Source organism: Salvelinus alpinus, chromosome 18 (genome assembly GCF_045679555.1).
Source record: "Salvelinus alpinus chromosome 18, SLU_Salpinus.1, whole genome shotgun sequence".
Taxonomy (NCBI): Eukaryota; Metazoa; Chordata; class Actinopteri; order Salmoniformes; family Salmonidae; genus Salvelinus; species Salvelinus alpinus.
The window spans coordinates 3,786,200-3,811,387 of NC_092103.1; the positions used below are offsets into that span (position 1 = coordinate 3,786,200).

The 25,188-nt window shown below is 39.1% G+C and overlaps 1 protein-coding gene across 1 annotated transcript; it reads right to left on the reverse strand.

Annotated features, from left to right (window-relative positions):
* Positions 1-743: 743 nt before the first annotated feature.
* Positions 744-24,337, reverse strand: LOC139543535 (T-box transcription factor TBX5-A-like). The gene is made up of 9 exons (XM_071349702.1): positions 23,879-24,337; positions 22,833-23,005; positions 22,089-22,183; positions 20,298-20,417; positions 18,648-18,795; positions 12,017-12,169; positions 6,975-7,066; positions 4,011-4,243; positions 744-3,837 (listed from the first exon to the last, which is right to left on the reverse strand). Exons 2-9 carry the CDS (start codon positions 22,974-22,976, stop codon positions 3,248-3,250), a joined length of 1,575 nt encoding a protein of 524 aa, XP_071205803.1. The 5' UTR covers positions 22,977-23,005; positions 23,879-24,337; the 3' UTR covers positions 744-3,247.
* Between the last annotated feature and the right edge of the window lie 851 nt (positions 24,338-25,188).

Sequence of the window (25,188 nt, forward strand, 5' to 3'; positions counted from 1 at the left end):
GAAAATTCTCGGCAACAAAAGAGTGATCAAATTAAGATCCTACATCTGTATACCTCCACTAACCCTACCAAGAAAATAATTTCACATTGATTGATGGAGCTTTGCCACTCCCTGCGCTGCATCTCATTCTTTACCCGTTGCAACATCAAACTTGTTCACATCCACATTTTTACATAAATTGTTTGTAGCATAATGAATTGATATAGCTTTTAATTAGATCATTCTAAAAACTGTGTGCTATGTAGGAGAGGACACTTCATCATAAATGGTCCTGATCATGATCATGAAGTGAATTAATGTGAGTGAGAACCTTCCAAGCCTGATTTAAACTGCTCAGCAACAATCTGTTCTGTAAAAGAATACAACGTGTGCATCAGGCTGTGGTTTGAAACAGTGGTCAAGGAGTGGTCCACTCTGGTCAATGTGTCCTCCATGTCTAAGGTAACCGGTCAACTGCACCCAAGGGGTTGACTAGAGGGTGTGAACCAGCACCACACACACACACACAATTTATGAGGGGCTCAGAGGGGTTGGCCAGACAGCAGACCTTTAATCCTCAGGATTATCAGTTGAATCAAGAGATGCTGGGGACAATTAGGCACAATTAGTCACTGCTGCTACCTACACTGTGATGACAAGATTTTCAACTTGTTGCTTTAATACAAATTATGTGTATGTAAACAAAGGACAAAAAGCATCATCAAAAAAAGTGGTCAAATGAGAAAAGACAGAATGCTCTTAAATGTATTGCAAGTATTCTTTATTCTATTTACATGTGTTTATTTACAACAACGTAATCCATCTCTCTCTCTCTCTTAGACTTTTAACAACTAAATTAATGTCCTGATTTCTAAAGCAGTATGATTAAAAAAGAAAATAAATGGAGCCTAAATAACAAAGTAACAAAAAGAACAGGACCGAATAACACGTTTAACTTTTGATACAACAGGAGCAAGTTGATTTAGAATATGGGAAAAAAATAAATACTATTGACAAGTAGCATTCTATCGACTACAAGTAATTCAAAAATAAGTCTTTGTACATTCGTCAAACTCACCTTTAACATATACCATGACTTCCATATATTGGCAGAATGTATGTATTGATGTGCATGTTTAGATCGTGTATAATCTCTGCAGTGACCATGCTTTTATATTATCATTGTTTGTCATTAATAATCTGTGCCTCTCGTCCTTTACATTCCACATTGTTAAATCATATATACCATACATATCTTTGTTTGCTCAGTTTGAGTTTATGACTGTAGTCATGGGAGAAGTGCCAATTGTCAAAACATAAATGAAAATATTGATAAACAACACATTTGCTCGGTACAACATGGAAAATAAGTCAACTAATAAAAATAGGATAAGAAAAAGTTTTTTTAATATGCAATCACCTTTTCAGCAATGCTGGCTTCAATCTCTTATAAGGGCAGTGTCTGAATGAGAACTATACCTGCTATTTGAGAAGGTTTCTTGTTTCTTAGCTTTCTCCACATTACAAAATACTACAGTTTACTATAGAATACTACAGTACGTACTACATTATTCTGCAGTATACTGTAGAATACTATACTACACTGTAGTATCCCACGATCATGAGTAGTACTTACTATAGAATGTTGTAGTATACTGTAGAATACTATACTACACACTGTAGTATCCCATGTGTAGTATTTACTGTAGAATTTTGTAGCATAGTGTATAATACTATAGTAAATACTACAGTATTATCCGCAAAAGAACACTGTGGTAAATACTTGACCAATATCCTTAAACACTACAGTCCTCAAAAACACTACAGTTTAACTATAGTAAATACTAAAGTATTTAATTGCATATACCCTTCCCAGTCCCCTTCCCATATCCCAATTTGTGCCACCCATAAATGAGAAACCTACATTCCAAGTATAGACCATATAATGTGTTCCCTTCAGGTTATAGAGAAGAGCTATCTGTTCAGACCCCAGTCGTACCTACAGGTTGTGGAAAATGTGGCCTTTTAATATTTCTCCAGTAGGTTTACTCTAGGAGAAATCCTCCATTTCTATGTCAAAGATAATAAAATAAAAACACTATAGTAAATACTACAGTATACTACAATCTGCAAAAACACTACATTAATTACTATAGTATATACACTAGTTATTTTACTACAGTATTTATACTGTAGTTAACTGTAAATACTACAGTATACTACAGTGAAGTTGGCAAAAACACTTGTGAATACTTTTAGTATTCATGCCATAATATACTATAGTATTTTTCATGCGGGTTGCAGCAGGCGAATACTGGGTCCATTTTTCACACACTGTTCCTGGACTTAATGCAAATAACAAACTGTTTCCATGTCAAAGTGTGTGTTGCTACATGCCAGGGTTAGAGAGGATATCAATACACACTTCCTCTACAGTACATACTGTCACTTGCATATGACTTCACCATTATTTCTGTCTCTAATAAATCCCTTTTGTGGGGAAAAAACAATTCTGATTGGCTGGGCCTGGCTCCCCAGTGGGTGGGTCTATGCCCTCCCAGGCCCACCCATGGCTGCTCCCCTGCCCAGTCATGTGAAATTCATAGATTTGCGCCTAATACATTTATTTCAGTTGACTGATTTCCTTTTATGAACTGTAACTCAGTATATTCGTTGAAATTGTTGCATGTTGTGTTTATTTTTGTTCAATATAGAAGGAAGCAGTTAACAACAAAAAAAACAAATAAAATGAAAACCGGGAGGTATTTCTTTTCACAAAATTTTAAATCTACAAATCTACAGGATAAAGGTAAAAGAGCTTTCTATTGGCAGCAGAAAAAACCCATTGATAATGCAACACCAAGATGTAAAATACACTCTCAAAACAGAACAGTTTTAAAATTGGGGTCTCTCGATGAAGCTACTTCTGTGCTTCTGTTCCTCATGCAAAAGCATTGGGTTTTAACTTGTTTCGTTTCCTTGTAAGTCTCCTTAACTTCATGGCCAATCCTTTTCTCCACCTTGTTTTGCCCATCCTCATGATGTTTGCCTTTAGGCGCAGTAAGAAGTCAACTGCAAAGACAGTCACGCAGTTCCTCTGAGCACCAAAGTCCAATGCTCTAGGCGGTCATGCCTCATTAATCTCACGAGACTGCACTGCCGTACTGTACTGCTTCAAAGATATAAATATAGATTTATCTAAAGCCCAACCATATCAAGAGCCTTTTTTAATCCAACTTCTCCATCCTTTCCTATGAAGAAAGTTATTTTAGCTGCTCTCATTCCACTCTGGCATGATGCTGACGCTGTGCACTGTGTGGTACTGATGAGGCGACAGCGTGCGCGGGATCCCGTGCGAGTACAGGTACTCGTTGCCTTGGAGACCTGCGGTGGGCGACTGGATGCCTGCCCCAGGGCTACACTGGCGGCCCAGTGTCTGGTGGGCCATGGGGCCCTGGTACATGGCGTGGTGGGCTTCGCCCAGCTGCGGGGAGGCGTGGCTTGCCACCCCGCTCAGTCTGGACACCAGGGGCCCCGAGGTAAAGTGGGCGGAGAAGTGCTGGTAGGGCAGCCGCTCCATTGGCTGCATGGAGGTGACGGAGCGGCTGCCATAGGGCGAAACACCGGCCCAGGTGTTGCAGCTGATGTCCTCCAGGCTGGGAACGGGCTCAGCCCCTTGGGAGGCACTGGCGTACATACAGGCCTGCCTCTGGCCAGACTCGGTCCTGTAGGGCCCCCCGGGCAGGCCCAGGCTCTGTGGGTAGCTGACGGGACGGTAGTAATGGTCGTCCTCGCTGGAGGAGCTCTCCAGGTAAGCCTTCTTGTAGGTGTGCTCCCCTGAGTGACAGTCATCGTCCACTACAGACAGACAGGGAACAGTTACAGTTTCAGTATGTACACATACTGTAGACTAATCAGCTGAGCAAAACAATTGATATATTTATACATTAGTAATCAACTATGTTTTCCCTTTTTTATGCTTCCAACAACCCATCCCATTGGCATGCATATATCATGATAGCCTGGCCCACCTTTCCTCTTGATGCAATGGTAGTCCTGGCTGTGCTCGTGGGGGAGGGGGTAACAGCCAGACTGGGGCAGGAGGTCCTGTGAGGTGCTGGTGACCCCATTCTCACACTGGGTGTACTGGGAGGCCAGGCCACTGGGGGTGACCATAACCTGCACCTCCCCACTGAATGGGCTCTGGCTGGTGCCCACCCTCTGGCGCACCGTACTGCGAGGGACCACCGGATATTCCTTAGTGCTGCAAATACACACACACACACACACACACACACACACACACACACACACACACACACACACACACACACACACACACACACACACACACACACACACACACACACACACACACACACACACACACACACACACACACACACACAGGCAGGGTTACGAAATTATCATAACACTTATCGTACTGTATGCTTCTTCAATTTACACTGAGTGTACAAAACATTTGGAACACCTTCCTAATATTGAGTCGCTTGTCCTTTTCCCTCAGAACAGCCTCAATTCACCGGGACATGGACATTACAAGGTGTCAAAAACGTTCCACAGGGATGCTGGCCCATGTTGACTCCAATGCTTCCCACATTTGTGTCAAGTTGTCTGGATGTCCTTTGGGTGGTGGACCATTCTTGGTACACATGGGAAACTGTTTAGCATGAAAAACCCAGTAGAGTTGCAGTTCTTGACACGGTCAAACCGGTGCGCCTGGCACCTACTACCATACCCCGTTAAAAGGCACTTCAATATTTTGTCTTGCTTGCCAATTCACCCTCTGAATGGTTCACATACACAATCCATGTCTCAATTGTCTCAAGGCTTGAACAAATCATTGAACCTGTCTCCTCCCCTTCATCTACACTGATTTGAAGTAGATTTAACAAGTTACATCAATAAGGGATCACTTCATCTGGATTCACCTGGTCAGTCTATGTCATGGAAATAATGTTTTCTACACAGTATATATCACCACACTAGTACTACTACTACAACTACTATAATTACCATTACTATTACTAATAGTAGTGATTATTAAAGGCCTAGTGCAGTCAAACGTGATTTTATTGTGTTTTATATATATTTCCACACTGAGGTTGGAATAATACTGTGAAATTGTAAAATGTTTGTGTAAGAGCTGTTTGAAAAGACGGCCTGAATTTCAGCCAGTAAATGAGTACATAGACAATAAGAAATAGAGTTTTCTGGGTTTCCTTCCCCATTCAGACCACTCCAAGACAGTACAAGAACAATTCTTGCTTGAGAAATTGCACTTTGGTAAGAAGCTATTTTTAAACAAAAATGTTTACCATTTTAATTGAAAACAATCACTGTAAGGTACTTAATTGTTACCCAGAAATTATTTGATATTGAGATAAAAATGACTGCATTGGACCTTTAATCATCACCTAATTATCCTAAATCAATCATTCTAATTATCTTTAGTATTTGTTCATTTATTTGCATTCATCATGGTTTTTCACATGCAAAAGAAGATAGATATGTTACTTGAGAACTGCCCCTGACCTAAGTCATTAACCATGGCTGACTTGTATACACTGTCTCTTTCATCCAATGATCTGACACTATACCCTTCTCAATACTAACAAACCACACGGACTATCAATGAGTCACACCCACTTAGGATCCAGTGAGAAAGTGTTCGGGAGGATTAGTTTCCAGTGGAAAGAAAGGCATTTATTCCAGTTGCATTAATCTAGAGGATCTATGAATGGACAATTTTTGCTACTTCTGTTTCTTTGACTGTTTCTTTTGAACCAGTGACCTCATCTTGCAATAAGCTCTCCCTTGGAAATATTAACCAAGACCAGATGTGCTGAGCTTACTGTACTTGGCAAGACAGGACAGTGGCATGTCGGAGTTATGGTGTGGTTTGGCCTTTGGCCAATTGAAATCAATTTACAAATGTCTATACAAAATAACTATCCCACTTACAGAAGTATTATCTTGTGACATAAACCAACTTAATCAACATCTGACTGAGATAACCCAATATTAAATATACAATATAGATTTGTGAACACCTCAGTGATGAATAAAAAATGGATGATGTGTGCAGGTGAAATAGTTTTGGAGAAAAAGGAAAAACATCCAAACTGTTCTGTCTTCTCTCACTAATTCTACTATAAAATGAGCTAAATGTGTACTATCACCTAATGTGGAAAAGCATAGTCAACCAAAACTACCAAAATTAGATTCACCTGCAGTGGCTAATTAGAGAGAATGTTCTGTTCTCCCACTCCAAATAAAATGTATGGGAGGCAAAGTGTCACTTGCGCATGGTAAACCAAACTCCTTTAACATTTTTCTCAGATTTAGGAATCGTCTGTTTGAAAGCCCTTGCAACGCCTTTGTTGGCCGATCTGGGCAAGTTTCAAACCAGATTTTCTTCTTTGAAAATGTGTTTTCCACACTGTGTGGATGCATGTGAAAGTACTCATCTGGAGTGAATAGGGAAACGAGCCATGTGGTCGATGCCGCTGCTGGACCAGCCATATCATCAATGCACAGACGACTGGTAGGAATATCCCTCCCGGTAAAGAGGGAGATGTCGCTAGTTCAGAAGGCCCTGCCAGATCAGCCATAAAAAGCCCTGGGACATGAAGACTGGCCCCTGCTCAAGAACTACACTTACTCAGCTGGGGAGAGGGGGGCAGGGGGGGGGGGGGGGGGGGTCTCACTGAAAATAACACTCATCTGGTTTGCATTTCACTGATTCAGGGATTACAATGGTGCTTGTGAAGTGACACTGTGATTAGAATGTCAGTAATCCTTATCTAATTGTGGTTACATTGTCTAATGCATGCCTCCAGTTTACCATTTAGTGTGCTTAACAACCTCTAATGATGGTAATATTGGATTATTAGAGTTAGAAAAGTCAACCACTGAATCAAAGCTTAGCCATTGGCGATCATGGGTCTCTTTGTGACTGTGATAGGTCCTACCTTTGCATTCTGGACATCCGGTGGAGCTCCATGTCATCACTCCCACGGAAGCCTTTGGCAAACGGGTTGTTCTCTATCTTAAGTTGGGTTATCTGCAAAAACAGAAAGCACATTTGTCATAAGTGATTCAACCGTCAATTAGCCTACAATATTATGTAAAAAGAAAACTTTGCATCCCAATGCCATACACATTTCCTTTTTCCTATATTCTGTGAGAAGGACTTGTTGTGTCCTTCAAAGCCTATAGCAGGACATCTTCACTCAAAACCAGCGTCTTTTACCCTCCCATGTGGAACATCATAAAGCCTCAAGATGGTTTTAGGATGAAACACTGGCCATAGGTCCACACACACACTGGTCAGTAGTTGTATGACAATCTTAACTTTTCAAATAAGCACTCAAAAGGGAAGAAACCTCACAAAAGCATTGGCATTTTAGGCCTACTGTACTACTTGGTTGCTGTGCCCCTGGTTTAGTTATTAACATGTAGATTAAATGACCATGTGCTCAGACCATTAAGCACACAATTTAATTCTGAAAAACATATTTCATTAATTTAATGTAAATTTCTATCATCTAATATTAGCTTGCTGTACTATACAACTCTATAAATATTAAATATTAAAGTGGATCAGGCTACAGATCTAAAGTTGAATTCCCATGGAGCTATATACTGTAAAAGGTCATTAGTTCTGCTAACAGGGGGTTGTGGAAACCCTTGCCTAGAACCATTCAAGTAACCCAACTCAAATTATTTCAGTGTTCAATACTTAACCATATATGGGGATGTCACTTTATAACTTCATTTTTTAAGTTGTAAAATACTTAACTGTTTTTTTTGTGTGAACTTTTTGACACTAAATTGCATTGTTTTCTGAACTATAACTTTTGACGTTACCTGAACATGAATTTTTGTTGTAGTGAACATGTACATTTAGGGTCCCTTCTACTTAAATGATTTACCTTTGTTAAAAAAAATTTGGTGTAAGTGTAAGTAGTTCTGATTGGTAATTTTAAGTGATCGTGTCTTCATGTTTAAAATGTCTTATTCTAACCCACTTTAGCAGGCACTGTTGAGCACAGTACTCATTCCTCTAGCAGTAAGTGGAGGTAGAGCTGTAAGCATTACAGGATGCTACATATACCTTTCATTAAGGGCGCTGCACACACGTTGACGGTGGGAATGACTTGTCTCAATATTGAACATCAATTAGTCTAATGGTTTTGATATGCGTTCATCATGTTCAATTACAACTCAGCATAACATACTGCTTAATACTATTTTAGAAATATCATTCACTTTCTTCAAACATGCATACAACATCGTGTAGAAGTATCATAAAGTGTAAACATTTTGAATTACCCACAATCCTCTAAAAACAGAGCCACATGGCACTATTAGGAATTCATAACTTGCAAAATGTTTATAATTATACATCAGAACAACACAGATGAATCCAGTGTTTTTTACTCAAATATCAATGTCTACTACTTCATTATATTAAGTAAAGATGTAAAACATATTGAAATCAAGAAAGGACAACTTATTTAATAAATGCCAGATTGACTTTAAAACCTTAATTAATCATAATTTGTAAAAACGAACTAGATTAGCAGAACACAAAGTGATTTACTCAATAATAAACAGTACTAAAAAATATTAAGTGATAAGAAATCGTAATGACATATGAGTTAGTACGATTTGAGTTTTAATGACCACTGGATACATTTTTAGTAGCCACTACTCAATTTCTTTAATGAGTTAAGCAGTTACTTTTTACAGTGTAGAGAGCAAGTAGCCCATCTAGGAAACAATTATATTATTTTCTAGGTTGGACCAAAGCCATAGATTTTGGATAATGGATAATGGAATGAAGTTCTAACATCCGCCAAAATTACGATTTGAGATGAAACAGAATGCAGGGCACGCGGTTTCTGGCAGGTAGGCCTAATTAGTTGGCTGGTCTGCTGTGTTTCATGCCTCACAATAAGACTGGATTTTTGTCCACGCGCTGGCTTTCACTTTCTACGAAACCTTGTAAAATATATCTCATTGAGACATACACGTTTTTAGCTTCTCGTTAATGCACTGTGCGTTTGGCAAAAGTCTAGATTTTCTTTGGGAAGCAAATGTAGAATAAAGTGTGGATAATACAGGAGTATGAGGGTATTGAATCTTACTATATTTCAACAACATGATTCTCAAAATGATTTCTCAAAAAGTAACTAGCCTATTAAAAAAGCAATAATTTTGAAAATAACTGTTGGTGGTTCAAAATGTTTGCAAAAATAACTTGTAGCCTACACATGCTCAACAAAATAGGCTATAGGCCTACCTAAAAGCCTAACTGATATTTAATCGCTTAATATCCCTATCTAATTGTAAGCCAATTAGGCCTATGCAGGATCATTTAAGGTGTTTCAGGTGAAAAGGCCTATGAAATTACAAAGGGGGGCATGAAAAAGAATGCTATCTTCACATTTGAATAGCATAGTAAATGCAAATGTTAATGGAACGAAATGTTAATGCAGGTCAACCAGGTTACATACCGTATATTTACACTTGGACGAATTCATAACCGACTATACAAATGTAGGACTTTTTCCAAACTGAGCACAAACGTAGAAATATTGTATAGTGTGCCGTTGCATGTAAGCGCCATGCATGAACTAACCCTGTTCGTGTGAAAAAAACTACAAGCCTGGGGTGACAGTTTCCTAACAATTCTGGAGACATTTATAGGCCTAAACACCCCGTTTAATACAAAGCAAGTTGTTACCAATGATGGGTCGTTAGATAGCCTACTTGCCTTGACTACCAAGGATAGCAATCATGACAAACATTCAGTCATAATAGGTTACTGCATTTGTTTATCAGGCATTGCATGTGATAGGCTTTTTGGCTGTTGTAGGCCAATTTACCATAATGCAACTATAATTTTTAAGAGGTAGCCAATACGTTCAGATTCATAGGCCTGGGCCCAGTGTTTTCTGTAGCCTGTATAGAACTAACTCATTTGAGAACAGAATATATGAAAAGGCGAGTTGTTTTCGAAATAGTTTATTCAGAAGGAAATGTTTTGTTTTCAATTCAAGTATAGCTATGGGCATGTTTGGCCGTTCTGAATAAACTGTTAACAGAGTTCCCCCAAAAGGCATGGCATGATAACTTTTTCTTAGCTTAACTGGCAGATGTAACATTCTTTGATTAGGTATTCGTGGTAAAAGTTGAGGAAATCAGAATAGAGTGTTTGTCTGGAAGTCTGGCAGGCTCTGGTAGCCTAATAATAATTAGCCCATGTTGCATTCTCAGGAGTCCTCAAACTCCCTGAATTTAATGAATGGTTTCTTCGGGGTTTCAGTCATTTGGATTTCCTGTTTCTCAGAGTCTTTGGGAATTCGGATTGGCTCAGGACACATTAAGGGTCCTTACCCTCTGCATATTCCCTCTTGTCCCACAGTAAAATCTGACTCAGACATAGTTAAAAACGGATGTTAAACGGACGCAGAAATGATTGGGCAACACTCCTAAGATTATGAGTAGGCCTGGTCGGATTTGAGGAAAATGTAATCGTTTGATATGATTTCTATATGTCTTCTCTTTGTAAATAAACGTTCCAATGCGCAGCCAAAATAAAGCGCATGCAACAGGTGGTTGTAAATGTTTGAACGTTCATAGAGGACAATATCACACTACATGATTGAAAATATACCCACTTTTGAATTTAAAACTTACTTAATAAGTAAATTACAACACTTTAACCAATTATCTTCCAGGGATTTATGTACAGGTTTGTAAATAGACTATGCCTATATTTTTCCTAGTGATTTCATTTCACTCTGAAAATATTTTGAAAATAATTTATATAGGCCTACATCACATTTGAGTAAATAATAAATTCAAGTGAGGAAGTTGGCTTTCTGATAAACAACCCTGAGCATACCATGGGAGACGGATTGTGTCTAACCATAACCATTAATTGCATAAAGAAGAATAAATATGATTAAATGCTGAAATGCTCTTAATTCAGTGACAAAATTGCATTTTAAGAAAGCAGGACGCTCAACAGTTAATATTTTCGTTCATGTGCGAACTCATGTTCGAACCGGTGAATTATTAGTCTACATTTACATTATACAAATAAAATAAATGCATGCATAAATCGATTTTTTTGTAATCGAATATTCATCACAATATATACTATTTCGAGATTTATTGCAACTTCGGGCTAAAAAAAACAAGTTGCTTTAGGCCTATTTCTTACAGGCTAACACCTACATTTTCTCTAATATTATTAATAATATGCCTAGTCATAATAATAACTGTAGTAGTATGTTAATAATACACTATTTATAAAGCTTGAACATAATAAAGCACATATAAGCATATAATAAAACGTTCAAAATGTATGGACGTTATACTTACGCTCTGAGCCTTATCTGCAATCCGTATCATTCACTAAAATTTAATGAAACTGCACCAGTTGAAATTTCCTGTGTGTCTTGAGGTCGTGCCTTGTCCAAAATTTCGGACATGCGGTTTCCCCGACCCATACTCACATCTGTCAATGATCTGAATATGATATCAGTGATAATCAGACGTGAACCTCGTGTTCTGCCACTGCTCATGGTGACATAGGCCTACGTCAGACTCCATTTGTGGCGAAAGGATACACTCCATCCGCTTTATCATTCAATCTTTAATAATCGGCTCATTCATCAGTTTTCAATCTTCCCGTCACGTCTTTAGCAGCAATGTGGGCCTACATTCTGATGTTCATGAACTGATTTCGATTTATCCATGAAGGGATTTTATAGACTATATGTGTTGTGACCTTGTTACTTTTAATTGAGACGGCAAGGTCAAGGGCAATGCAACAATTCGATTTCTCTATATGCCAAAACGTTTTCATTCGTTCTAAACTGATTGTAATTAGGCCTATACATTTCTAATGCACTGGCAAATTCACACCAATTTAGGCTATTCTTACATACATAATACCACGGCGTAAATATGTCCAAAATCGAAGGTTTGGGCCTACCTTATGGTTCTGGTAAGATGTTACCGCAATGAAGGCAGTCTCGGGGAATACGTGGGTACAGAACGCCGTGTTTTTGGAGCCAAAGCCATTATTTTCATCCGCTTTCACGATGTGAATCCTGGGTTGGTATTTATGCATGGAGTTGAGGATAATCTGAAGAGAGAAATGTATTCCATTAAGCGCCTTTTGTATTTTGACAATTTCTCCTGAGAAATACCCTGATGCATAATCCCGCCAAAACCCAAATTCTGATATTATCAAAATCACATTCAGATAAATCCAAACCCATTCAAGACAATGAAGATAAAGACAAAATATTATTGCTATTGCTTTGAACAAAAACATACAAATATAAAACATACAACGTATTTCATAAAATCATGAATATACCAATAGGCCTAATCATAGCAATTCGGAAGAAAAAGCATGTAAATATATTTGACGATAGAATGTACAGTCAAAATCTAAATGTGTGCATAGTTTATATGTTGCCTAACTCTACAAGCCCATCACTGAAGGGTATGACAGTAATACATTCAGTAATAAATAAACACATACATACAACACAACGCTGTTTACAGTACATGATAATGCACATATGTCAAAAGAGATGAGTTCCCATTGTAACGCGTGAATATCTTCCCTTTCCCTGCTTTCCCCCTGACCCCTGACCTAGTTTGTGCCAAGTGATGACTACTACCACTGGCTAGGCTGGCGACATTAAGACGGCGGTCCACCCAGTTGAACTTGAGCCATGAACTCTTCTCAGGCTTTAGTCTTAATTGGTCTGACATACTATGGAGTCATGGGCATCAGCCGTGAGCAATCTAATGGTTTTTAATTTCATTAAATTTAGAGATAACAAAACAGTGTTTTTCTCCTTCACCTCCTCAGGAACCCCTGCCCCTCGGGTATTCCTCCTATCTGTTATCTGTAGTTTTTGTGCCTTTCAAGCACGCTGCAGAGAAAAGGGAGAAGATGCGCTGACTACAAAGACATGACCTCAATGGATTCTCACAACTGATGGAACAATTTAACCTCAAAATAGAGAGTAAATTGGGATCCACTGTGAATTTTCCAAAAGCACCTTGATAGTAGGTCAGTGTACAATGAAATTGATTGTCTTCTAAACAAAAATGGGTCAACGTCTTTCAACAGCCAACACTGGAAATGCATTATGACTCAGGTTGATTTTCTACATGATAATATAATGGGTCAAAGCTTAAGTATTTTTGAGATCTTATAAAACACTGAATCAGATAAATACTGTGGGAGAAAACGAACTACAGTGCCTTCAGTTATACCCCTTGACTTATTCCTAATTTCGTTGTTACAGCCGGAATTCAAAATGTATTAAATATTTTTTTTTCTGACTCATACACATTACCCCATAATGACAAAGTGAAAACATGTTCTTAGAAATGTTTGCTAATTTACTGAAAATAAAATACAGAAATATCTAATTCAGATAAGAATTCACACCCCTGAGTTAATACTTTGTAGAAGCACCTTTGGCAGCGACTACAGCTGTGAGTCTTTCTGGGTAAGTCTCTAAGAGCTTTACACACCTGGATTGTGCAACATTTTCCCACTTATTATTTTCAAAATTCTTCATATTGGTTGTTGATCATTGCTAGACAACCATTTTCAGATCTTGCAATAGATTTTCAAGTAGATATAAGTCAAAACTGTAACGCGGCCACTTAAGAACATTCACTGTCTTCTTGGTAAGCAACTCCCATGTAGATTTGGCCTTGTGTTTTAGGTTATTGTCACACTGAAAGGTGAATTAATCATCTAGTGTCTGGTGGAAAGCAGACTCAACCAGGTTTTCCTCTAGGATTATGCCTGTGCTTAGCTCCATACCATTTCTTCTTTTATCCTGAAAAACTTGCCATGGTTAACGTTTACAAGTATTCCCATAACATGATGCAGCCACCACTATGCTTGAAAATATGGAGAGTGATACTCCCGAATGTGTTGTATCCAAAGTGTAATTAATAACTTCACCATACTCAAAGTGATATTCAATGTCTGTTTTGTTGTTGTTGTTTACCCATCTACCAATAGGTGCCTTTGCGAGGCATTGGAAAACCTCCCTGGTCTTTGTGGTTGAATCTGTGTTTGAAATTCACTGCTTGACTGAGAGATAATTGTATGTATGGAGTGCAGAGATGAGGTAGTCATTCAAAAATCATGTTAAACACTATTATCGCATACAGCGTGAGTCCATGTAATTTATTATGTGACTTGTTGAGCACATCTTTACTCCTGAACTTATTTAGGCTTACCATAACAAAGGGGTTGAATACTTATTGACTCAAGCCATTTCATATTTTCATTTGAAATTAATTTGTAAAAATTTCGAAAAACATAAGTACACTTTGAAATTATGGGGTATTGTGTGTAGGCCAGTGACAAAAAAAAATCTAAATTAAATCCATTTTAAATTCAGGCTGTAACACAACAAAATATTGAACATGTCAAGGGGTGTGAATATTTTTGGAAAGTATTCAGACCCATTGACTTTTTTCATTTTTTGTTACGTTACAGCCTTATTGTAAAATGGAATAAAATGTAAAAAATCCCAATACCCCATACTGACAAAATGAAAACAGGTTTGTAGAAATTTTTGCAAATGCATTAAAAATAAAAAACAGAATTCTTATTTACGTAAGTATTCAGACCCTTTGCTATGAGACTTGAAATTAAGCTCAGATGCATCCTGTTTCCATTGATCATCCTTGAGATGTTTCTACAACTTGATTGGAGTCCACCTGTGGTAAATTAAATTGATTGGACATGGTTTGGAAAGGCACACACCTGTCTATATAAGGTCCCAAAGTTGACCGTGCATCTCAGAGCAAAATCCAAGCCATGAGGTCGAAGGAATTGTCCGTAGAGCTCCGAGACAGGATTGTGTCGAGGCACAGATCGGGGGAAAGGTACTAAATAGTGTGTGCAGCATTAAAGATCCACAAGGACACAGTGGCCTCCACCATTCTAAATGGAAGAAGACTCTTCTTAGAGCTGGCCGCCCGGCCAAATTGAGCAATCAGGGGAGAAGGGCCTTGGTCAGGGAGGTGACCAGGAACCCGATGGTCACTCTGACAGAGCTCCAGAGTTTCTCTGTGGAGATCAGAGAACCTTACAGACGGACAATCATCGCTGCAGCACTCCACCAATCAGGCCTTAATGGTAGAGTGGCCGGACGGAAGCCACTTCTCAGTAAAAGGCACATGACAGCCTGCTTGGAGTTTGCCAAAAGGCACCTAAAGACTCTCAGACCATGAAAAACAAGATTATCTGGTCTGATGAAACCAAGATTGAACTCTTTGGCCTGAATGCCACACGTCACGCTTGGAAACCTGGCACCATCCCTACGGTGAAGCACGGTGGTGGCAGCATCATGCTGTGGGGATGTTTTTCAGTGGCAGGGACTGGGAGACTAGTCAGGATTGATTGAAAGATGAACGGAGCAAAGTACAGAGAGATCCTTGATGAAAACCTGCTCCAGAGTGCTCAGGACCTCAGATTGGGGCGAAGGTTTACCTTCCAACAGGACAACGTCCCTAAGCACACAGCCAAGACAATGCAGGAGTGGCTTCGGGACAAGTCTCTGAATGTTCTTGAGTGGCCCAGCCAGAGCCCGGACTTGAACCCGATCAAACATCTCTGGAGAGACCTGAAAATAGCTGTGCAGCAACACTCCCCATCTAACCTGACAGATCTTGAGAGCATCTGCAGAGAGGAATGAGAGAAATTCCACAAATACAGGTATGCCAAGCTTGTAGCGTCATACCCAGGAAGACTCGATCTGTAATTGCTGCCAAAGGTGCTTCAACAAAGAACTGAGTAAAGGTTCTGAATACTTATGTTAATGTGATATTTCAGTTTTTTTAAATTTTTTAATAAATTAGCAAACATTAAAAAAACTGTTTTTGCTGTGTCATTATGGGGTATTGTGTGCAGATTGATGAGGGGGAAAAAACAATTTAATAAATGTTAGAATAGGGATGTAACGTAACAAAATGTGGAAAAAGTCAAGGGGTCTGAATACTTTCCGAAGGCACTGTATCTTCACATTCACCAATCCCATCACAAAGCCTTCAATTGAGGTTGGTTGGGGACTTAAAAATAAATTATGAACATCAGCGTATATCATTTGCACTGCAAATGTACAAGTTACTGACAAGGTAAAAATCTGCCGTTCTGCCCCTGAGCAAGGCAGTTAACCCACTGTTCCCCGGGCACCGATGACGTGGATGTCGATTAAGGCAGCCCCCCGCACCTCTCTGAAGCAGCGGGGTTGGGTTAAATGCGGAAGACACATTTCAGTGGAATGCATTCAGTTGTACAACTGACAGGTATCCCCTTTTCCCTTTATCTGGCTAACAGATTCACAATGATACAAACCATTGGGATGATTTGATTTACAACATGTAGATAGAAGACAAGGTTACAATTAACACCCACGTCTGTCATGTAACCTATACACTAAAAGTATTGTGTTAATTTCTTACAAAACAACATCATGAAGCACAGACAGACATACTGTGGGTTGGTTCCCTGCATGTCTGTCTGTCTGTCTGTCTAGCTGAAGGGGTGACCAGAGTAGAGCAGACCAGACCACCCACTAGGCCTCCAGCACACGCCTTCTCTGCTGCCTGGCTCTCTGCATCTCCATTCCCCCCGACTCTGTATGATAGTATTTAATGATAGTGAGGGATCACCCTGGGTCCCCTGCGGCTGCCTTTCAAGTTCCTCCACATCAGAGAGCTTTCTGAAGACTTTGGATTAGCAGAATTTGTACACCATCATCTATTGCTCATCTCACACTGCCATTCGAACATAAACAGTGAGATATCCACAACCCACCCAGCTGGCAAAAACATGTGTGGGGAGGACTGGACGAGCGCACCAGCACATTTTGGAGAAGATGAATAACGTGGAAAAATGTTTTGCAAGTCTAGAGGAAGATCAAAGCCATAGTTTAGGCTTGTGATAAGTGTTGTGTTGGATAAACCGTAGGTGCTAAGTTGAAAATGGGTAATCATACTGTATGTTTATATGCATACTATTGGTATCAGAAAGAAACAAAAGGCTCAATTAGCAACATGTAACCCAAATAGCTGAGATTATACCATCTAAATTATTGAGAATAAGAAACAAAATATATAGATAGTCATTAAGATGCATGTTAACATTGACCATATACAATTAACTGTAGAAATCTATCATAGGAATATCAGAAATCCCTTCAATAATCCCACATTCATAGTCAATTCCAAACATACAGTAATAAAAAACATGAATTTCAACCAAAAAACGCTATAGGAGACACTGGTCTATAGCAGCATGCTCTCTGGCTGAGGAAGTGAGATCCTGCTCTGCTCTGTCTAATTTCCAGACCGTTTCAGGTCCCTCCTGGCTCAAGCTACCTCACCGACATGTTTTAGCTCCACGTCCGAAGCTAGTAATTATAAATCGTCTCAAAGTTATTTCAGCCAGCTGGACCAACAAGCTGATGGAATATTTTTTTGGCCCGGCACCAGTATTTCATTTATGAATCCCATGGTACTTCCTGGACACGAAAGAGGGCAAGCCAGGAACCACTGCAACCAATCAAAAATGCATTCTGGCCGCGAAATTTACAACACCGCTCACATTCCAACTGAACTGAGCTCCAATTTCATTCTACTAGCTGGGTTTTGGCAAGGCAACAATCACTATCAATTCTTACACACCGCCAATGGAGTCAAGTGATCAGGCTGAAGAAAGTGCTGTAAGTGATAGTCAATGAGAGTAAAATCTGGCCTATTACTGACTTCAACACATGCAAACAATACACAATTATTTCCAATCAACATACTCCCTACTACAGCTATCATCAATTAAATCTATTAAATCTGTGACTGATTTTGTGCTGACCTTTTATAGTGTTATGGTTTGCACCCAGTGTGTTATGTTGAAGTAATATCACATATTTGCTTCACTCTGAGCAGAAAGAGTAGGTTCCACCAACTGCAATTCTTATCAGCTTCATACAATTAGAAGTAACAAGGAAGTGACCAACATTGACACTTTCCTGCCTGTCATAATTCAAGAGATGGATAGAGGAAGTTTATCACTTAGCTTTCTATAATTTGTTTATTTGTGCATAATCTACTTCCTTATTTCAAGTTACATAACAACCACTATTGTTTTTTGGGGCTGTCAACTATAGCATGGGGCTGTTGTTATGTCCTATACGGGATATGACTGTTGTATTGTATTTTATTGTAATCTGTCCAATCCTGCATTCTCTGTTGAGATGTGTAATTTGGCCAAAATGTCACCCACACCCCGACCCCATAAAATATCTAGCCAAGATCACCATTTTTAACATCCAAGCAAATAGATGATGTCATTTATGTTTTTGTTTGCTGTTTTGTTTCCGACATGGATCACAAAATCTGGGGTCTTGGGAGTTCACAATAATAGGTCGTTAAAAAGAAAGAAACGGATGCCATCTGACTTCTAGTCTGTACTAATGCATCAGATACTGTGTTAATCATTATAATCCTTTACGAAATTCACCGAGCATCTTGCAGACAAAGCCGTAACATATGAAGAGTTAAGTAACACATACGTGTCCAAAAGGATCCAGGTGGTTATTCGTCAGTTTCAGCTTCTGGAAAGAGACAAGTTGCCTCATCCAATGCGCCCCCGTCGCAGGAGAGTCCGGGTGAACGTAGAGCCTCCCGGGCATGGCAGGTTCGGCCTTCCCGGTCACCGACCTGAATCACAGCACCAAAGTCAGCGTTTTACACTCAAACCACAGCTACATTAACCCAACTATAAATGGTACGATAGGCCTACGCTTATCTGAGCAGATAAAAGCGACCTCTAACCTATAAAGTTGTTCCACTCATGAAAATTACTTTCTCACAATTAAAATATGCTGTTCATAAAAATGCTTAGGCTCCCTTTCCCTTTTCATCGGAAATAGTGGTTTAGCCTAATATGTAGCCAAAGCTTCTTCGAAATAAATTCAGTTAGGCTATTTGGAAGTAGGCTTGGGGTTTGTTCCAAAACTGGAGATTTTATCAAGGTTATCCAGTTAATGAAATTTAAGGTTGGAGAAATGCCTTTAGTTGTAGCCTAGCCTATAGTTTGTAGTATTATCCGCGAAGGCTATAGCCTAATTTTGTTTAGCCTGTACTCTCAACCCGTTGGAATAAGAATTACAAAGTATTGTAAAAATGGCTATTGCGTGACAATAATTAAAATATTATTTTTTATTTAATAGTCTACATTAACTGTGTGGTGCTACGTGGACAGTTGGGTTGGGTCAGCCTAATTAGCATAACCAATAACCTGCATGCTATTTGGCACGGGCGAACATGATTTTCTTACAGTAACCTAGGCTACTTGACCAAAAGCAGATTAGTTCCACATTAGTTCCTGACCGGATCATTATCGGCGGTATTCGCCATTGAAAACCACTGACCCAAACAAGGCATTCTTGACCAGATGGACATGACACTAACAACTAGTGTTTATAGGCTGTGTTTCGCTGATGGTAAAGATTGTATTTCAGAGCTGTCTAAAGAGATCTACACCCTCACCAAAGGAAACATCAACACAAATACGAGTTCATTAATTCGCATAAACCACCTCTAGTCGGTAGTCAGAACAACTCCCCATCATTTGCCAAGGATCCCCCTACACCACACGGAAGCTATTTCTTCTTCAGAATTGGTAAACGTTTAGTACTTAGGCTAAGGCTGCATATCTCAAAACATCAACGTTTTGAGACATTTGAGCAATAATTAATAGTTTGCTAAAGAACCAGTAAATGCACTCGAACATAATTTGAGCCATAAATCGTAGGCCAACCTAATTTCAACAAAAAACGTTTTTAGTCCCAAGACTGATTATAAATCTCATTCCAATGTGTGAAGTATAATGCTTTATTTACATAAACTGGATACGACCTAATACTAGGCTACTTTATTGCACATTGACTACAGTTTCCTTCTATCTATATGCAATAGTCTGATAGCTATAGACCCATATGCTCCTGAAATGCATTGTAAAGTTATTAAAACTCAGTAGGGGTGTTGCACTCTGCAAACAGAAAACACCTCATTACAAGGTGAAACATCCTGGATCAAAAATAGGCTACATATGATATGTTCCTATCTTGTATACAGGTAGGCTACTTATTGTCATAAGGCTGTGGACATGAGCTCTGATGCGATCCCAGAGGAACATTATTTGTAAAAGTCTTACACACCATTTATTATCCGCGAATTTGTAGCGATGGTCGTCCGCAGGCACGACATCCATTAGGAGTATGTATTTCGTTTTAGGGTTCAATCCAGTCACCTTCACTTTGAAGCTGGGAAACATTCGCCTGCAAATGAAACAATATAGTTACACAATGTAAGTGCATACATGAATACATTATGCCTGCTATAGGCTATTGATGATTAAAGTTACCGTATATTTCCTTAAGGAAATTTCCGATTATTTACAGTCTATGCTATCACATTATGAAATTATACAACCTTGACGCACAGTCGTTGCATAGAAGCCCACAACTTGTTCCAAACTTAGCAAGCTTAAAAGATCAACATATGACCAACTACACTGCACGTCTTTTGGGGTGGGTCAGGGTGTGAACCCACTGGTTCACAATGCATGTATATGCTATCAACGTCAGATAGCCTATGCATAACCAAATGAAAGGTAGAACAACAATCAATCAAACATAATAAAATGAAAGGGAATTAGGTAGCCTAATATATATTTTGTTCGTTTGGAAGCGACTGCATACTTCAACAAGATAAAACATGTATTAAGGAAGAGCCTGTAGTTTCACGGGGAAATAACGTTAGCTGCTTTTGCATCAAATGCGTCACTAAAACCAGATGCATGGTAGCCTGCACATGCATTTTCATACGTGCATATGTTCAGAACTTTTACACAAGTACCCTGATGAAATAGGGTCTATCAGGTTGGAAAAACGTCAGTAGTCAGTGAGTGGCTGAGAGTATTGAAATTGCTCAGGAAAAGATGTCGCACGCCGATTGGGATCCAAGCCTCCAGGCCTACAAGCTGTTTCTCTAACGGGTGACCTGCCTGAATAAAGAGGCAGCCGCGAGGTGATGGAAAGGTGTAAGGGCTGGTTAATAACGAGGGCGGGAGGGATAATAACGTCTCAAGCCAATAACGGGGGAATGAATGGACAGAATATAAAGACTGCTTTATGCAGTTGAGAAAAAAAACCGAACCTAGTGCAGACTGGAAGGATATTGAGACATAGCTGAAATGAATAATAAATAGGCTACCTAAGAGCCACAAGACGATTTGTTAACATGAGCAGAGACCACCGACCATCATGCATATTCAAGTTCACACTAAGTTGAGGTAGAAGAATATCTCAACCATATTCCGTAAGAGACTCTGAGCAGCACAGGTCTACCCAATAAGCCTAATTGCCGTGTTGGCCTTTTTGTCTTGAAAAGTCACTCGATAATGTTTTCAATATGGCAAACGTGAAGAATATAAAGAAATAATAAATAAATAAAAAGTAATATCATACATCCAATTTGGAAAAAGACAACAAAAGGGTGGAAAAAATTACAGGATTAAAATAATTGAGGATATATAGGCTATAAAGCATGTTTCGTGTACATTTATCTACCCAAGGGCTAGTCTCAAACCGACTACAGTATATCCCTTTAGATGTCTTTAGGGAACTATGCCGTAGTACATTGGTAAAGAATGAAGTGTAAATACAGTAGGCCTCCCTCCAGAAAACGAGTACAGCATCAGTATAGCTATCACTATTGCAACACAAAAAGATTTGTAAAAATCCATTTTCTCCGTGGACATAGGTCTACAGCAAATGTATGGACGAAATAGCTTTTTCAGACAGCGCTGTCAAAACTAAAACCACTAAATGCTGACCATTCTTATTTACAAATAATGATTAAAAAATAACCTCACATGCAATTGTATGTTTCTCAAACGTATTTGCATAATCCGTTAATGCCAGTATAAGCAGCCGTTGATCTCTTACCTTCCCGCTTTGGTGATGATCATCTCCGTCCCCACCTCGTGAAACTTCTCCCACAGTTCCCTCTCATGCAGGTACACTTTTATCCCCTCCATTCCCTTCAAAATTAGACAAGTAAAAGGAATATCAATATTACTTTTCTTGCAGTGGAGACCAATTGGTAAGCTTATTTAGCCCAGTTAGTATTATGCATATGTCATGCCATTCATATGATAAATGTTGCACTGTGGTATAAATTCCATAATAGTTTAACAAAAACCTAGACATAATATAATTTCATATTAGCCTACTATTCACATTGGGCTACCTCGTGAAACAATAGACTACTATTCTGAAATAGTATACCATCATTTTCCATTAAGCCTATTATATAACTAGCCTATAAATTCTGTGATTTGACTATAAATAGGCAGATAATAAAATCTCACAAAGAAAATACACGAAACTGCAATAATTGCAGCACTAGACTACCGTAACCAACTACCAAGCGATTAATCGAGTTGATTGACATAATAAATTCACGAAACTTTGTAGCCTATAGGCTATAGTTCAAAACAATGGTAATTCTACGTTTTTATGCACACTAAGGTCTGAAAAGTTGGCAGTGCACGTACTTCTCTTATGAGTCGTTTACAGATTTCCATATTTAATACGTAGGCCTAGATACAGGTCCAGAGCAACACATAGGCAGTGACTTGAGACTTGAGACCTGAAGTACATAGACTCAAAATACCGTGTAAAGCTGACCTGTTGAATATATGTCGTCTGGGAGGATGGAGATTTGCTCGAAGTTCCATTTTGTTTCTCTGGTTTACTCTCAGTGTGTAATTCCTTTGACTCTGACCCACTGGGAGAATTTTGCAGTCCAAATGTTTCCTTCTGGTCTGCCATGTCTGGAGCTCCGGAGACCAAGGCCCCAACTGTCAGATCGAAACAAAAGTGCATTTCAACCTCCCATTCTCTGTCCTGAATATGCGCATAACTTTTTAATGTGACATTAGCCGTCTTTAATGAGTTGTAGGCCAAAATAAAATGTAGCCATCATTAGACAACATGGCCTGCTATTAACATGGCACACACACACACACAGTTGCTGATCACAAACAACTTATTTAGGTTAACTTTGTGAATATATCAGTCAATATTTTTCTTTAAAATATAACTTAATTGCCAGTAAAGAGAACTATTAATAAGGATAAGGACGTTTTTGCACTGTCTTTATTCTTCTAATACATTTCACCTTTTGGACTCTTTCAATGAACAAATGACGTGCGTTTCATTATAACTGATAGCCCACAATAAAGAAGTATATAAAGACTTCAATAACAGCACAAATTATTACAAAACAAATAATGATGAAGGCTACTTGTAAAAAGTAGGCTAGGCTATAATGAATATACCAATTGTGATATATTCATAGCAAGGACACCACTCATTGAAGGTTTCTAAATTCGATGATGCTGACATTGTTCGTATTTGTAGGGAATCTAGACAACTGGTCACAAAAAAACATAAATTCGGGACAGATCCTCTAGGTTGTGTATTCCTAAAATGCCAATGGAAACAAAAAACAATAGGCTACCATAGATGGTGTTGGTAACAACCACCACTGCAAAACATATACATGTATTTGTAGGCATAAAAAACAGAGAGCACGACGTGGCTCCATGCAAAAACAGACTATTTTCTTCCATTACGAGGTCCTACACTAAAATGAACTGCGATAACAATGACAATAGTGAACCACTGACCACGGAAACGCGGAATACTCCGCACAGTAAAAACGGATTTACCTTGTAACCAGATACGTCACTTTCAATGTCGTGAAGATATGGCACAGCAGAGGTCGTTTCTTCAAAAATGCGAAGTGTTTGCGAAAAATTTCCACCCAATTCAATGTATAATCCCAATGTGTAGCCCGAAAAGGCTATCTAATATCCCCATAGATTTTCTCTATCTTCCGTGCAAGTCCAAATGTACAGTGACCAAGCGAAAACACAGGTGAAGGAAGATTCAGGAGTCTAGCAAAGATGGCTAAAATAAGCACGCGGTGTTACTTTATTGTACATTTTAGAGTCGATGACCGTTGTTCGGGAAGCCTTCCCTGGTGATAGCACATAGCAGTATAGCAAGTTTACAGAGGAGCAGATCCGTCACCACCTTCTCCCCTCCCTCCTCTCACTCTCTCTCTCTCTCTACGCACCAATGGCCCACAGTAGTACGCGTTATGACGCGGAAGCGCTGAGTCTGTGACGAGCAGCGTAGGCTAGTTTGGATTGTCCTCTCTGCCTATCAAGTGCCTGAACAGCAATGGTCTACCCCAAGAAAAGTCTTCTTCAGGTCCCCCCTCCCGCGTCCCTCTACCCCTTCCGTCCTCTCTCCAAAACCTATCCTTTACTGCTAAGTCTTCCGGATATATTTTGCTATTGAGCAGACTCAGTAACGTTCGCCATTGGGATTTTGTTTACAGAAATAACTAATCACCGTCAATTTAGTCAAACACAGATACAGACATGTGTGAGAGCACATCCATCATATTGAAAAAATTGTATGTGCTTATAAATTTGGACTGGGCTATGTCATGCGTCCTGCATCAGATAACTGAAAAGTACACTTTTTGATGGGATACTTTGGGAAGATCGAAAAACAATGCCAACAAAAGCATAGGCAAATGGGAGTGCATGTGGATAATAGGCAACAAGAAGTAAATGTGGATTGTACAGAAAATATCCATGCAATGTGTGAATGTGTAACATTAGGTGAAGTTGGAGTGGGCCACGGCAGCCCAGCTTTACATTCATAGACGAACATTCTATTGAGTGAATAACCTTTACAATATAGCACAGCACAATTGTATAGGCTATGCCCTCACTTCCATGAGGATGAGTAGGCCTATAATGTACATTGAAGGCCAGATATCGTACAAATCGATATTGAATACAAAATCACACGGAAGATTCTCCATTGTTCGCAGGGATATTGGCATATAATATAGAGAGCTTTGTCGTTGATCTCGCAGGCAGCATCAGGGATCACAAAATGACGAAATACTAGTATTTAACTGGACATTACTCTTATGTGGACAGCACCGAAATCTCTATTT

Excerpts from the sequence above, each read along its gene's own strand:
- LOC139543535 (XM_071349702.1), bottom strand. The coding sequence starts at position 22,976 with ATGGCAGACCAGAAGGAAACATTTGGACTGCAAAATTCTCCCAGTGGG. Across the intron at positions 22,184-22,832 it reads AGACGACATATATTCAACAG|GGAATGGAGGGGATAAAAGT; the intron begins GTCAGCTTTACA and ends CTAATTTTGAAG. Across the intron at positions 12,170-18,647 it reads ACCTGGATCCTTTTGGACAC|ATTATCCTCAACTCCATGCA; the intron begins GTATGTGTTACT and ends TTCTCTCTTCAG.